We start from the raw sequence: 15,731 nt of genomic DNA on the forward strand, positions 1-15,731 counted from the left end.
TCAAAATTATGCCATGTATCTTTTTAATTAGATGGCTCTCTCACATCATATCCAATTTGGCTCCCGATCTCTTGTGTAAGTTAGGTTTATTATCACGTACATACATGGTCAGTCCTAGGAGAACTATTACTCTGGAGTAGACATGGAGATGAATAAAAAAATGAATCATGATGATTGTCAGAAATCACTGGTTCATTAAATATTCATCCCTTCATATTTGTAGGATCCAGAGACCCCGACGAATACAAAAGGACAAATATTGTCCCATTTTTGTTCATCCCCCATATGAAGAGAAGGAAGACTAGTCTTCCCTCTCTTTCTATGGTTTTCCCATTCTGCCTACTGGCCTGTCAATCAGCTGATCAGCAATCTAATAGGCACCCACCAACCCACCCCCAGCCTATCACCTGCCCCTTCCTCAGCTGCCACCACCCCCTGCCGACGCCCCCCACCATAATCACTGACGCTGACACCATCTCCAGCAGGCCTCCACAGCCATGGCCTGTAGAAAGGGACACTGGCTGCCCTTTGCAAAAATGGTGGTTGTGGCTTCATTTAGAGTAGGGAAGCTGCAGCTGCCATCTTCGCAAATGGCAGCCTGGATTCCCTTAGCCTCCTTTAAGGGAGTCCAGGCTGCAATATGAAACGAGAACATGCTATTTCCAAAGGAAAAAGAAAGTGACAGCTGAACCTCCAACAAGGCCCATGATCCCCAGTCACCCTCAGGTCCTCCAACTGCTGAGACGTTAAGGAGGGCCCAGGCTGAGGTCCCCTTGTATATCCCCCTTCCAGCTGCTCTGTCAGCCATTTCATTGAGCTGTAAGGAGAAGAGAGAGATTTGTGCCACTGTTAAAACAGACTTTTTGCACTGTGACTGAAATATGATGGCAATATTAGGATTGAGAGTGTATGTGATTCAGAAGGATAATAGTTCTATGAGCTTTGAGTGGATAGGTAGCACAGTTAGGGTCTACATAGCTTTCCCAGCTCATAGATCTGTGCGCTTCTCTGCATTTGTGGCAATGCTCTTTTTTAAATAGACATCCCGAAATGCACAGAGAATGGCACAAACCAGGAGATGAAGTGGGCCAGAATGTCTCTGAAGGGTACAGGGCAGGTCCAACCAGAGAGAGCCAGGAAATGTCCTCTTAGTACTTGCCTCATTTGTAGGGCTCCAAGAGCTTGGGAAGGACACCTCAGACTGCAGCCCGGCTTGTTGGTTTGCCTTATCAAGAGCAAATGACATAGAACATGATACTGGGAAGAAAATGTTTTACAGGTAATTACTGGGAATTTATTGAAGGTTTTAATTATTGCAGGAAGGTTCTTAATTTTAATTTTATTTATTTAAAATATTTTTACCTCATCCTTCCTCTTAAGAAGGGCACAAGGTGGGTTAAATCATTAAATATGATTTAAAGCTTTAAGAGCATACAAATACTAAAAAGGATCCCAAAAAAATTCCACACTAAAGATGGTGAACAGAAGCAACATCAAAACACATTCAAAGCAGTAAGGCGTAAGGATCCATTTAAGAACCCCATTCAGGCAGCCAGTCACTCAGGGAAACCTTGCCTGAAAAGAAAGGTCTTCCCCTGCTTGTGGAAGGACAGGAAAGATGGGGCCAGCCTGGCCTCCTGTGGGAAGGAGTTCCAAAGTCTGGGTGCAGCAACTTAGAAGGTCCTCTCCCATGTCACCACCAAATGTACCTGCAAAGCTGGTGGGACCAAGAAATGATCTTAACAGCCAAGCAGGCTCATAAAGGAAGACACGGTCCTTGAAATAGCTTGGACCAAAGCCATTTAGGGCTTTATAGATAAGAACCAGCACTTTGAATTGTATCTGGATATGGAGCTGATAGGTTTTGAAAGGCAATTAAGTGGATCTAGCTACAGAATCATTTGATGAGCTTCTGTATACTGCAGTCTGTCTGGCATGTGCTACAGCCATCATTCTGTTCTTTTGTTTGTCTAACTAATTGAATTTGAAACCTTTGTCCCATATAGTGGACAAAAGGAATAAAATGGCATAGAGACAGCAAGATGTTAAACAATGATCAGTGGCAATGGATAGAACTCCTCTACATACCTGTATCTGTTACGGGGGGGGGGGGGACATTTTCTTTCCTACATATTGAAGTACAAATACTTAGGCAAGAAACTCTCAACCAGCCTAAAAATCAAGGTTACCACTGTCTAAGTAGATAAATTGACTATTTCACCAAACTTTTGTTTAACTGTGACTCCACCATGTGGCTATTGGAAGAAGCACAAAAAGGTTTATTCAAGAGGAAGAGTCTTACATCATACAGAAAGCAGGAGGTGATAAGACATATTGTCTTTCAGAGGCTGTTGGACTGCAACTCTCATCAGCTACGTCTTAGGCCTGATGGGAAATTTTAAGTCCAGCAACTTAATGACTGACAAATGTATCATGGCATGAGATTTTCTGAAATGGCAGTCCAATTTAGCAAAGGCATGAAGTGTTTTCTCCTGATGTCCAATTTATAAGCACATAAGAACAGTGGAGGAATCAAAAAGCACAGCACCATGAAATACAAAAGATATTGTTAGTATGTTCAGCCTCAAACTACCACACTACCTTTTCAATGTATGTAAAAACAATTAGAACCACAATTTCAAAATCAGATTTAATGATATCACCAGCATCATGTCATTGACAAACTCATTAAAACTGTAGAAGTAAAGGGCAGCCATGTGATCATAACAAAATAAAATCCAAATGCAAAAATAGGCAATACCTTTATAGACTACTAAAAAAATTGCCACACAATAAATGAGCTTTGGTGGCTTAAACACCACTTAATCAGGATTGTACCAGTGTGAAGAACTTAAAGTCCAAAAGTACATGGCAAGATGGTGTTTTGCCAGGAAAGTTGTTTTTAGATGTGAAGTCCAGCAATTCATGACAATTTGGGAGACTTTTCCCTCTTAATGGAGGTGAGGAGTCTGGTTGCTGCTTTATGGTTGCAGTTTAGGCAGCCAGTTCTACAAACAAAGAAGCACAGGGATTAAAACTGTAGTGCAAATTTAAAACCTGCTTTCTGGTCAAAACCACCAAGGACAGAACTTATGGTAATTTCTTGATAAATGTCAGTCTGGAAATCCATGCTGAAGCTTCATTTGAAGTTCCAATAATTGTCCAATAACTGTAGAAAGGCTAGGTCCATGCTTGTAATCTAGACATTTCTGCATTGTCTCATTGCACCTGAGCTTGTATTTTTTGTTGACAGTCAGACTTAGTCCCATTTCAATTCTTCCTGACAATTTCACCTCCCTCCTTTAAAGAAATATTCACACACACCTTACGTTTTCCCTTCAGTTTTTGGCAAGAATAATTATGACTTCTTTCTCCCACCTCATGACATTCTTCCATCTTCTGCCTACTGCACTTTCTTTACAGCATTTTGCCTCAGAAATGGGAAGCACTTCTTCCTAGAGGGGATGGGCACTACAGCTCTAAGGATCCTACAGTTTGTACGGGCAAAAAGCAAATGCTTCTCATCTCTGCCTTCCTGCCTCTGCTGTCCTGCATCCACCCATATACGGGGCCTGTACAGCAAAGATGCCACCTCTGTTTTCTTGAGCACACAGCTAACAAAATCATTAGTTGTAACTTCAATGTAATGAGGGTAATAAACAAAAGAAGAACAGGTCCAATCCCCGAGCCCAACCCGATAACATTCTTAAAGGGGGGGGGGGAATCCTTTATTTCCACCCGTCTCAGGTTTATGGTTCCTATTCCTTCTCAAGAGAAAATGGTAAAGCACTGCATATCAGGGAAATACGCTGGGAGCAAAAACAGCTCAACCTTCTTTACTTTTGTATAGATTGAACAACTGCTAAGGGAGACAGTTTTATCTTAGTGTTTACCCACTTCGGGGTACTTATAAGTGATCTTATCATTCCCTTCTTCTGGGGGCAACCTGAGATTGTGCAGCTTGCTCAAGGCTACATAGTCTGGCTCTTCTCTCTGTAGGCAGAGTGGGGGATTGAACTCCTGACCTCTAGTACCACTGCCAGGTACCTAATACACTGAACTATCTAACCAGCTGCAGGCTAGCTTGAATCTGGGGGAATAAAGGGAAATATGATGAGCAGTGATGCAGTGATAAATCTGGAAGTGCTCATGCTCATTGTGATGGCCTCCATAACCATCCCATCCTGTAGCAAAATCTAAACATGCAGGTAGCTGGATTGGTGTATATCAACAATTGTGGAGCAGGCCTTTGTAATATTTGTGGCTCTACACTATTTATTCAAGATGAAGCTACCCACAAATACTTTGTATTACAGCAAAGATAGCTTGCAAGTAAATGCTGCTCCTGGGAAAACTCTTTTCTCTCCTAGCAGTTCTTAGGATCACAGCTAAGCTGAGATGAAATGAAATGAGGAAGCATGAGAAGGTGGGAGGGGAGTTCCCCCACCACCACTGTCTGCGAAATTCCTGGGGATTCAACTGTGTGAGCCCTGACTGCACTACACCAGTGCTTGTGGGACAAACGTCACCTCCTGGCATTTTCACTTCTATTCTGCCAGTATGGATACAGGAGTCCCATCTTCTTTTTCACATGGTTGCTCTAGATAGCAGAGCTGAACTGCCTTTGCTTTACACGTGGGAAAAGTACATGAGAGGAGTTGTATTGGATCAGACCATGCACAATCCCAGTACTCGATTCATGCAGAGTACTGCATGAACTCCCATTGTAGATGTTTATGGGAATCGCATAAGCAGTTATATTTTTAGGGAAGCATCCACAGGAAGGTGAAGAAAGAAACTGTCCACTTTCCAGATCCATCACACTTGCAAGGTCTTTAGCATGCATAGGTAGGCAAGCACCCTTCCAAATACTCCGGGCTCCTTCCAAGTGGCATGAGGACTTCAGCTCCCGACCTTCAGTTGTGCTGGAGAACCAGAACAGAATGTGTCGCTTTCTGCCGCAAGTTTCCTTAAATGGCCAGGGATTAATTGCATTTTGTTCAAGTAAGAAGGAGGCTTTTGTCCTGTCCTGGGCAGGAATCAGAGGAGGATCAAGTTCAAACAGGAAAAGATACTCAGATGCCAAAATGTTTTAATTGTTTCAGAAAACCGTTGGGGGAGGGGATCTCTGTACGTGATTTTTCTGCTGATTCTATTTGATTTCTACCCCACCTTTCTCCCTGTATTAGCTGGCAGGGCAGTTCGGTGAGTTAGGTCTCTAGCTGAAGAGCCAGAGGTTGGGAGTAGGGATGGCCATGAATTGGTTTGCCCCAGTTCATAAAGGCAACAGCACAGGTGTTGCTGCTCCCCTCCCTCCACCCATCAGCCAATCAACCACTCACCTGCTTGCTTGCTTGCTTTTTCTACCTCCTTGGCCAGTCTCCCAGACTTCCCTGCTCTGCCCTTTTGACTGACTGGGAGATCAGCTAAGAAGGCAGGGCAGAGAAGCCTGAGCTGTTCCCAGAACTGAAAGATCAGCTGAGGAGGTGCAGGAAACTAGCACACTAGGCCTGATGAGTGGATGACTGAGCCAGGGGAGGCGGGGATGAAGAGCAGCAGCTCCTGTGCTGCTGTCTTGATGAACTGGGATGAATGGATTCATACCCATCTCTTGTTGGGAGTTCAATTCCCCGCTCTGCCTCCAGGGAAAAGAGCCAGCCTGTGTGGCCTTGGGCAAGCTGCACAGCCCCAGGGCACCCTCAGAAGAAGGGAATGGCGAACCACTTTTGAGTACTGGCTACTTAGAAAACCTTGAAAAGGGTCACTATAAGCCAAAATTGACTTAATGACCCACAATTATCATTATTTTTTTCCTGTAGAAACATTCCAAGGAGTACGGCCGTTGGTCTACACATTATCCTGCTATTAGAAATACTGGAAATGCTGTAGCAGCTAAATTAAATGTCTCTACATTTCCTAGCAAATGATAAACTAAATAACATCAGAATTTTGACTGATCAATTCCGGCAATATGCAAAATGCAGGTTAAAGGAACAGTGGATGGGAACAGAGGAAATGTCAGAAACAGGGTTCTGAAAAAAACTGTTACTCAAATGAATCTTTATAACAGTACACTGTATCAGGCATTTATACTCAAGCATCTTTACAAGGTAAGGAACAATGCAAATCAGCTTGCTCTCTACAGTTTGGGATCTATTTTGATCTGTTTGGCACCTTGTAACAGTTATAAACTGGAAGAAGCAGAATATTTTTGACAAAGTATTGTCAAAGTATGCTACAAGAAGGAGAAAATAAGGCATTTACCTACACAACCTTGTATGGGTAACCAGGATGCAAAATTGGCATATTTTAAAGGGTGATTCCAGAGGAAGGGTGTATAGGATTGTGATCTGAACCAGGAAATGAAGGGGTAAATAAATGCAGAAGAACTCGTCACTTCATGTGGAATTCTACAATGCGATGTGGCTGTATCACTTAGGTGAAGGGAAACCAGATGACCAATGTATACATTATAACATCAAATGGTCACGCAAGGAGAGTTGCTCTTGTTATGTAGAAACCAACATGGATGACCCAAACTAATTTACAGAAGAACTGTGAGAAGTGTGAAAAGCTCCTGTTTGTAACAAGCAGGAGTTTTCAGCACTGAAGGGATTCCTTTTTCTAATGATGGGCAGTCTATAACATTTCGCCCTGATACAAAGACATACTACTACTTAGATGGCAGCAATGTTTTATTTCCCATGAGAAAATGAGAGTCTGTATGAAGGGTTTCACCTGTTAACTCAGCTTGAACCTGACATAAATCTCCTCCCTTATATAAACACTGAGAAGAAAGGCCTGTTCTCTATGGATGGATAATCCTGTTTTCTGATCCTATGTGAAAAACTGAGCATCTTTGCTCCAAAGAGCCAAAAAAGACTGTGCTCTATACATCCTACAGGGGGCAGCAGTAAACAGAGTTAAGTATGTAAAAGAGGCCTGTTTAAGGAAGATTGCTTATATACTCATTTGATCAACCTCAGAGAGATCAGGAATCAGGTTGCAAACAGGTTTTGGGAATATGGGACAACATTGGTCCTATTTTCCCTCTGAGCAATTACAAATATGGGATTTCCAATGTGGCCTAGTGGACTGAGTGCTGGACGAAGACTCTGGAGAACAAGGCTCAAATCCCCACTCAACCATGGAAATTCACTGGAGCAGTGGAGCTGGCAAAACCACTCCTTAAATATCTCACTTACCTTGGAAGCCCTATTAGGGTTGCTGGAAGTGGATTCTGACTGGACAGCACAGACACACAATTACAGATATGCTATTGTTTGTTTAAGAATGTACAGTCAAGAATTCTACACTGTACAGTCAAAATCACCTGATACTATAGTATGCCCTCATCTGTAGGATCAGTATCTGTTGATTCACTTATCCACAATATGAAAATATTAAAAGAAAAATCCAATAAATACATATTACAATTAAGTTACCAGTACTTGTCACTGAAATAGGGATGTGGTGGTGCTGCGGATTAAACCGCAGAAGCCTCTGTGCTGCAAGGTCAGAAGACCAGCAGTCCTAAGATCGTAAGAACAAATCCATGCGACGGAGTGAGCTCCTGTCATTTGTCCCAGCTCCTGCCAACCAAACAGTTCGAAAGCATGTAAATACAAGTAGATAAATAGGTACCACCATGGTGGGAAGGTAACAACATTCTGTGTCTAGTCACGCTGGCCACATGACCACGGAAACTGTCTTCGGACAAACGCTGGCTCTATAGCTTGGAAAAGGGGATGAGCACCACGCCCTACAGTCAGACACAACTGGACTAAATGTCAAGGGGAACCTTTACCTTTTACTTGCCACTGAAGAAAGCCAGAGACCATGCTATGTATAACATTTGCAATCCATCTCCACGAATACAGGGGGGTCCTATTATAATTTAATTGCCAGAAATCTTATCTTATGGACTCATGGACAGAGATTTAGATATCTCTGCTAGAGTAATACACTCCATGTTTCACATAAGAAAGGCAGATTCCCTCATCAAGTTTCAGATTCCATGGAATACCATCATAGTACTTAAAATGGTATTGAACTGCTGTAACTGTAATGTAGATTTACTCTTCGTCTTCATGTGAACACATACCAAATTTCAAGATACAAAATATTGTAGGGAATTTCTCTGCACACTGATCTATTCAAGAGACTCCTATTCTCTGTCTAAATAAGCAAAATTCGAAGACTGATGGAATACATCAGCAATCATACTCTGGCTTGTACAGTATATAACAACCCAACTCACATGATAAGTGAAACTTTGGCAAAGTCTTCCTCCCAGTCATATGGGAAGAGGAGAGTATGCAATCCCAAAATAAGCCTCTCTCCTCACATACATGTTGCTAATTTTTGGTATATTCTGTGAAAAACAGCCATAGTACACATCGATGGCGTAGGCATATGTCATCATTACCTACAGATTTGATCACACCATGGAATGAACATGGAGTTGCTAAAACCTTTAATGATGGTATAGTGCCTGGTGCCAAATAATAGGAAAAGACACCATCCCTCCTACTTAGAGGTTAGTTACAGTAGCTACAAAGGATTAACTGGTCTGGCCCAGCAGGGCTACCTTGAGTCTTGAAGAGAAAGGCATATAGAACCTGGTTGTCAAGTTTAGAAGATGGATAATTTGGAAGAGGAGGAAGAGACAGGAGCATTTTGAGGGCCAGTCAAGTTGAAGTATCAGTCAGATATTGTAAGCAAGGACAGATCACAAACAAGGGAGACCACCATTCTAGGAACATGGGGAAAGATTTACAACTGTTTATCAGTGGTCAGGGAACAGGAGTAAATTACCCCAAATGGGGAAAAAATGAAAATCCTGGGGGTAATGAGGACAGTTGCGGCAGGCATTTTACCCCCAGGCATTTTATTTCCGACGATGCTGTGTGTAGGCGGGTGTTTCGTTGCGGGGACAGCAAGCCTTGGCAAGGAACTGCACAGGGCAGCCGCCTGTCCTCGCCTCCAAAGTGTGTGTGGGGGGGGCGTACCAGGCCAGCTGGACTCTTTGCCCGGCAGAGCCCTGCCCAGGGCCCTCCTTCCTGCCCGCGTCCACCTGCCCAGTACACTGGCAAGGAGGCCCCCTTCCCACCCTGCCTTACCTGAGCTCATGGCCAGGGGACCTGCTGGCCCTGTGGTGCCCACCTCCCCTTGCCAAGGATGTGCTTTCCCAGCGGTGCGGCAGCTCCAGACTGGCTGCCCGGACGGTGGCCACAGGTCCTGGGCGAGCGCAGAGGCGAAGTGGGTGTCGTCCGCTGATGGCAAGAGCCAAAAGGGGGTAATGTCAACACATATAAATTGGGGGGGGGGGTAAAAGGTAAAAAAGTTCCCTGACCCCTGGTTTATATGCTTGTAATGCTCCTCCCAGGTGCTGCTTCTTAAAGGGGGCACGCCAAGAGAGTCCAAAAGAGTACCACCTAGAAATCAAGCCTTCTCAATGGTGGCCCCTTCATTATGGAATGCTCTTCCATCAGAGATGTGTCAGGCACCTCCCTTAGCACTTTTGGAAAACTAGCCAAGGCAGAACTTTACAAAGAATTACTGAAAAACATTCTTCCACTGAAAGAACTGTGGACCTATTTTAGAATGTCACCAGATGATTAATTTTGATTCCTACTAGTTTTAATATTGTATTATTAATTTTGTCAAAGTCTGGCGATAGATAGATAGATAGATAGATAGATAGATAGATAGATAGATAGATAGATAGATAGATAGATAGATAGATAGATAGATAGATAGATAGATACCCTACCTCCTATTTTATTGGCACATGGGGATTTCTTTTTCAACTCAGAGAACCTTGTGGCACATTGGTTATACTGGTGGAGTGCAGCCACAACTGTGCTCATGACTCTGGGTTCAATCCCAGGTAGCTGACTCGAGGTTCACTCAGCTTCCCATCTTTCCCAGGTTGATAAAATGAGTATCCAGTTTGCCGGGGAGGGTGGGCAATGTGTATCCTCTGTAATTAACTTGTAAACTGCCTATGGGGTAGTATATAGGAAGCACACTTTCACAGAACAGAAAAGTGAAGTTGGAAGAGGCCAAGGCCATCACGTCCTACCTCCTGCTCAACGCAGGAATACAGTCAAAGCATATCTGTCAGGTGATTATCCAAGTTTCTCTTGAATGCCTCCAGTGTTGGAGCACTCAACAACTCCCAAGGTAACTGGATCCACTGTCGTACTGCTTTAACAATTAGGAGGTTTTCCTGATATGCAACCAAAATCTGGCTTCCTTTAACTTGAGCCCATTGTTGTGTGTCCTGCACTCTGGGATGATTGAGAACAGATCCTGCCCATCCTCTGTATGACAGCCTTACAAATATTTGAAAAGTGCTATCATATCACCCCTCAGTCTTCTTTTCACAAGGCTAAAGATGCCCAATTCTTTTAACCTTTCCTCATAAGGCTTATTTTCCAGCCCTCTGATCATCCTTGTCGCCCTCCTCTGAACTTGTTCCAATTTGTTAGCATCCTTCTTGAAGTGTTGTGTCCAAAACTGGACACAAGACTCAAGGTGAGGCCTAACCAGTGCTGAATAGAGGGGGACCAGCACCTCGTGGGATTTGAAAACTATAGGTCTATTAATACAGCCTAAAGTAGCATTAGCCTTTTTTGTAGCCAATCACACTGTAGCCAATCTCCTCCTCCTGTATTTCTGTGCAGGAATGTGTATTTTTGACATATGCAGCAACTCCACCTCCCTTTTTATTTTCTCTGTTCTTTTTTATCAGTTTATATCCCTCAATTGCTCTGTTCCAGTCATGGGAATCATCCCATCAAGTTTCAGTTATTCCTATCAAGTCATACTTACTCTCCTGAATTAAAATTTCCTGTTGTTCTTGTTTATTTCCCATATTCCTGTAATTCATATACAGACACCAGAGGGTGTGTGGTTTGTGGCCTGTTTTTCTTTGTACATTTTTATGAATATTACTATATTATTCTGATTCTGTTTATTATTCTGATTATTATTGTTAATGTTACTATTGTTGCCCTTTTGATCAGTTTGATCCATTCCTCTTGTGCTTGTGTTTCCCTCCTCCTTCCAATTTTAAAACCCTTCTGATGAAGTTCTTCATCCTGTGGGTAAACACATTCTTCCCAGTCCTTGTTAGATGCAAGTCGTCTCTTGCTAGCAGTCCTTCTTCCAGGAAGCTTAGCCCGTGGTCCCAAAAACCAAATCCCTCTTGTCGACACCACCTTCATAGCCAAGTCATTCACCCAGAGGATCTTCCTTTCTCTTTCAATTCTTCTTCCGAGCACTGGTAGGATGGATGAATTTTAAAAAAAAACTATCTGAGCCCCCAAATCTTTGAGTTTCTTACCCACAGCTTCAAAGTCAGATGTGATTTCTTGGTAGCTCCTTTTGGCTGTGTTGTTTGTTCCCATGTGGACAAAAAAAAATGGATACGTATCTGTAGGTTTTATGAGCGATGGCAATCCTTCCATCACATCCCTTATCCATTCATCTTCCCTTATAGTCTTGAATGTGCCTGCTCGCTGCTGCAGGTCTGACTTCCTCTTCTAACAGTGCCATAAATTTACACTTATTACACGTATAGATCATTTTACAGTCAGGAAGAAAGACGTAAGACAAACTTTGCAGGTAACCACAACTGAATTGTCTCCACCCTCCATAATCCCTTCTTGCTTTTTTTTTCTTTCAACTGTTTCTTTAGGATACCTGTTCCTCTTTTTTGTTGTTAGTTTAAATGTAGCTGTATGTATACCCAAAGGAACCAGAAAAATTGGTTAGGGGCTTCCCCCCCCCCCGGCAAACTTCCTGTTTGGTCTCCTGTTTATGAGCTCCCTGAGTCTGCCTTTAGCTTTATTTGTCAGCTGTGCTCTGCCCAGAGTCAAGAAGCAAAAGGCTTTGCTTTTGCTTTACTCCAGCAGGAATGTAGAAAGGTCTAGTTTTGAATAGAACATACTGTACTAAAAGTAAAGAGCAATCACTTTTTTCACTAGGCATTCTTATTTTCATTCATTTGTCTGTTAACTTTGAGCATGGCCAGAATAAGTCTATAAAAGAAGGACAAAAACTAAATTAACTCTGAGTTGAAGAACCCTGCAAAGCAGAATAAGTATTTTGACCTTAAGAGTTTTAACCAACAATAATATACTGTTTACACAGAATCAAAAGTGTGTGCTTTTATTTGGTCACAATTCACCCTGCATTTCATGCTGACATACAGAAAAAAACAATACATATCTTGAGTGAAAAGGCTTCTTAAAATGCTGAAAGAAACAAGAAAAATGCTGATGGTTCCCGTGGGTTAGCAGTGATTAGGAAGGACAAAAACCCAGCAGCTGGAGAAGAGAAATCACCACTCATATGAACATTTTGCTCCTCTGTGCATATCTCAGACTGGATGCTCCCTAGCTGCTGCTTTCCTATCCAAGTCACCATTCAGTTCATATTGATGGGAAGGCATCAGCTAGAGAAGATTAGAAGCATACACCTCTGCATTTCCAGAAGTGCAAGCAGTACTAGAAGCTTTGTAGAATGCTTCACTGCTTACAAGTGAAAGGGCAGGCCAGGTCCAGTCAAAGCAAAAGCAAGCGCTGTCTGAGTTTTTTACTCATATACAATGCTGGAGAGGAAATCCTCAATGCAAGACTTCTTTCCCATTCATCCCAGCCTCAGTTAATTTGGTCCACGCCATCCAGACATATTTGTTACGACAGAGACAACTATGATGATAAAGATGATGACGAATGTGATGGACAGTACCAACGAAGTGATGTTCAGGCACCTGGCTGTCTTCCCATAGCTAGCTGCACCATCAGGATCTCCAACCACTTTCCGATCCCTTGACTATGAGGGAGAGTTTTTTTTGTTTTTGTTTTTTTTAAAGAGAGAGAGAGAGAGAGAGAGAGAATTAACTTTGCACATGCTTTGAACTCCCTTAAATGTTCCATTTGCAAAAAGTAATTCAACTTGCCTTACAGCATGTTGGAAAAAGAGAAAAAGAAAAGAGAGAGGAGAAAGGAAACCAAAATATTGCAGCACTTTAAACACTAAAAATTTTATTTCCATTCACGTCCTCAAAGCTCATACTGAAATAAAATTGTTAAGTCTTTAAAATGCTACAATTTTTCTTATTAAATTTTCTTTCTTTTTCTTTCTTCTTCTTCTTTCTTTTGTAGTGCCAATATGCTGAGGGAGGTGATCACAGCTACTTTGAAAACTGTTAGGAAAATGCAAAGGAATAGAGTTTAATCCCGCCTCCTAGCCAATTTTGATATTGTACCTTGAAAATATGTAGAAAAGAGTAAAGAAGAAACACTTTCTTTGCTATTCTGGACTGTTAAGGGAATGGCATAAAACTTAAATTCCTATTAAAATACAGTACCTCTAAAATGCACATGGCTAACTGCAAAGAGAACAACTGTGTTACTAATCCTTTTGTTATTTTTAAAAATGCACCTTAGTTTTGCCCTCCTTACACAAATAAGAAGTTAGTTACAGCTAACTAATGGAGCACTGTTAACCACCTCTTAAGCATCTCACACACTTTGGAAACCCTACTGGAATGGTTTTAAGTAAAAAGTGGCTTGACACGGTAACAAGAACAGGCATCTCACCCTTCAGGCAGGGTCCAGGCAAGGCTAGATATGGGGTACTGGTTGCTAGCCCTAGAGAGCACGAAGTTTTAAAGAAAAAAATTTGAGTGCCACTTTTAGCACTAACAAATATATTTCAATGTAACTGCATGTATTACGATTTACATCACTGTCACAAAGACAAATCCGTATGGAAGATAGAAGATGTGCTACAACCTGTAAGAAGGGTAAGGCCCATTTCTCAGAAGATGGAGAACTTCCCCACTTTTGAAACACACCTTGGCAAAACTGTCTCTCCAGTTTCCCTAACCACAAATGGGGACATTCTTGAGATCTCTTATGTATTAAACTGGATCCCCTCCACCTGCACATGTGAATCAACCACCTTTACTTTACCTGCTTGATTTCTCCTTCTCAGCCCCTTTTTTCCTGCCTCATACTTTTTTTAAGTGTCATTGTGAGGGCAGGAACTAATTATTTTTAAGTTCTGAGAATCTCTTTTCTTCTTCCTTTTTTTGTGAAGAGCAGGGTAGGAACTACTTCAGTACGAGAGGGTGCTGATAAGTATTGGGCCTTTCCCAGGAAAATTCAGCTAGGAAGCTATAAATTGCAGGGTGTATTGGCCAATTTGTCTGTATTCAATGGTGCAAAATTCAACTACCAACGATTTTAACTTATCTTTCATGTTCAGGTCCAAAGTGAACATGGCAGCACCTCCAGAAAAGTTCAATGTGGAAGAGCATATGACCGTAATCAAGTTCTTGATTCTTCAAGGGAAGGGTGCATAGCAGATCCATCAATGCAAAAGATTACTGTGCTTTATTGATGAAGTTGAGGCAAAACATCAAGGAAAAACATTGAGGAAAGCTCTCCCAAGGTGTCATCCTGTTGCATGACAACACCTCATCACACACTACAGGTGAAACAATAGCAAAACTGACATCCTTAGGCTTTCAAGTGATGCCCCATCCACCCTATTCTCCTGACCTGGCTCCTTCTGACTATTATCTGTTCCCCAAACTAAAAAAACACCTAAAGGGACAATAATTTGGGAGCGTTCTGGAGGCAACTAATGCAAATGAGTGGTTACACCAGCAGTCAGAAGAATTTTATTTGCAGGGACTTAAGAAGCGGCAGGACAGATGTCACAAGTGCATTGACTTCCTGGGCGAATATGTAGAATAGTCTGGCAGTTACAGCTTCCAAGCTCAATTTTTTCTGGGAAAGGCTCAATACTTAACGGCACTCCCTCGTAAATGAATCCTTGGGATGAGATTGGGAACAGACAGTCCATCAAACATTACAAGAAGATTAACACTTTCCAGGACAGACATGCAAACTTTTTTAACAGTGAAGTGCAAAAAATCAGTGGGTAACCTTTTCCCTGTATAGAGGCAAGGAAGCTTATGCTGCATCTATCAGATTTACTGATTGTCTGGCAAAGTTGCTAGGAAATGGAGGCATCCATAAGATTTGAGTGAGTAATGAAGGATAAAGACTGCAGTCCCAGAAAAATGAAGCAAACTCTTAGTCTAGTATTAAGAGTGTTGAGTCAGGGCTGGAAAGACCTGGGTTCAAATAAATCTCCATTTGGCCATGCGGTTCTTTTGGTGACTATGGGGCAGTCACTTCCTCAGCCTGACCCAACTTACAAAGTGGTTGCAACAAATAAAGTGTTCACAAGTTTGGCCATGTCCTTGCTGCCTTGAGTGGAACACAACGGAAGGCAAGTGCTTACTACAATTTATTAATTTATCAACTCATTATTCAATGAGTGAAATAGTAAACATAGGTATATGATACCTTGAAAAGAGAGGGAAAGAAGGAGAGGGGAGAGGAAGATAGCAGCCTCACCTTGATGGAGAAGACGAGGGCGGCGAAGCCGAGGCAGCAGAAGTTCAGGAAGAAGAAGTTGAACAAGGACCAGAGCACAAAGTCTGGGTGCTCCTGGACAGCGACGCTCCGCACCTGAGGATACAAAGCAGGGTCCTGCGCCCTGTCCACACCGTCGTAGGGCTGCATGTTGAGGCACACGGACTGCGGGGCGGGCTGCATGGCTGGCCGCGAACCTTGGCAAAATATTCCCGCTCCTTCCCGTCCCCCGCGTTCAGATTCCAAGTGGCGGGCGAGCGGGCG

General features: G+C 42.6%; 1 protein-coding gene and 1 long non-coding RNA gene across 4 annotated transcripts; both read right to left on the bottom strand.

Moving 5' to 3' along the window:
- Nucleotides 1-2,256: 2,256 nt before the first annotated feature.
- LOC140703072 (uncharacterized) lies at nucleotides 2,257-9,245 on the bottom strand. 3 transcript variants are annotated; one of them, XR_013540720.1, is made up of 2 exons: nucleotides 9,123-9,245; nucleotides 2,257-3,008 (listed from the first exon to the last, which is right to left on the bottom strand). It is a non-coding gene; the product is annotated as an uncharacterized LOC140703072 (long non-coding RNA). The 3 variants fall into 3 exon arrangements; XR_013540719.1 differs by lacking the exon at nucleotides 9,123-9,245 and adding an exon at nucleotides 7,452-9,081; XR_013540717.1 differs by lacking the exon at nucleotides 9,123-9,245 and adding an exon at nucleotides 7,446-9,081.
- A 2,919-nt stretch (nucleotides 9,246-12,164) lies between these two features.
- Nucleotides 12,165-15,729, bottom strand: LOC110074214 (interferon-induced transmembrane protein 1). Its single transcript, XM_020784214.3, has 2 exons — nucleotides 15,450-15,729; nucleotides 12,165-12,846 (listed from the first exon to the last, which is right to left on the bottom strand). The coding sequence occupies exons 1-2, from the start codon at nucleotides 15,648-15,650 to the stop codon at nucleotides 12,676-12,678; spliced, it is 372 nt and encodes a 123-aa protein (XP_020639873.2). The 5' UTR covers nucleotides 15,651-15,729; the 3' UTR covers nucleotides 12,165-12,675.
- Nucleotides 15,730-15,731: the final 2 nt, after the last annotated feature.

Source organism: Pogona vitticeps, chromosome 1 (genome assembly GCF_051106095.1).
Source record: "Pogona vitticeps strain Pit_001003342236 chromosome 1, PviZW2.1, whole genome shotgun sequence".
In the NCBI taxonomy this organism is placed as follows: Eukaryota; Metazoa; Chordata; class Lepidosauria; order Squamata; family Agamidae; genus Pogona; species Pogona vitticeps.

Excerpts from the sequence above, each read along its gene's own strand:
- LOC110074214 (XM_020784214.3), bottom strand. The coding sequence starts at position 15,650 with ATGCAGCCCGCCCCGCAGTCCGTGTGCCTCAACATGCAGCCCTACGAC. Across the intron at positions 12,847-15,449 it reads CCCTCGTCTTCTCCATCAAG|TCAAGGGATCGGAAAGTGGT; the intron begins GTGAGGCTGCTA and ends TCTCCCTCATAG.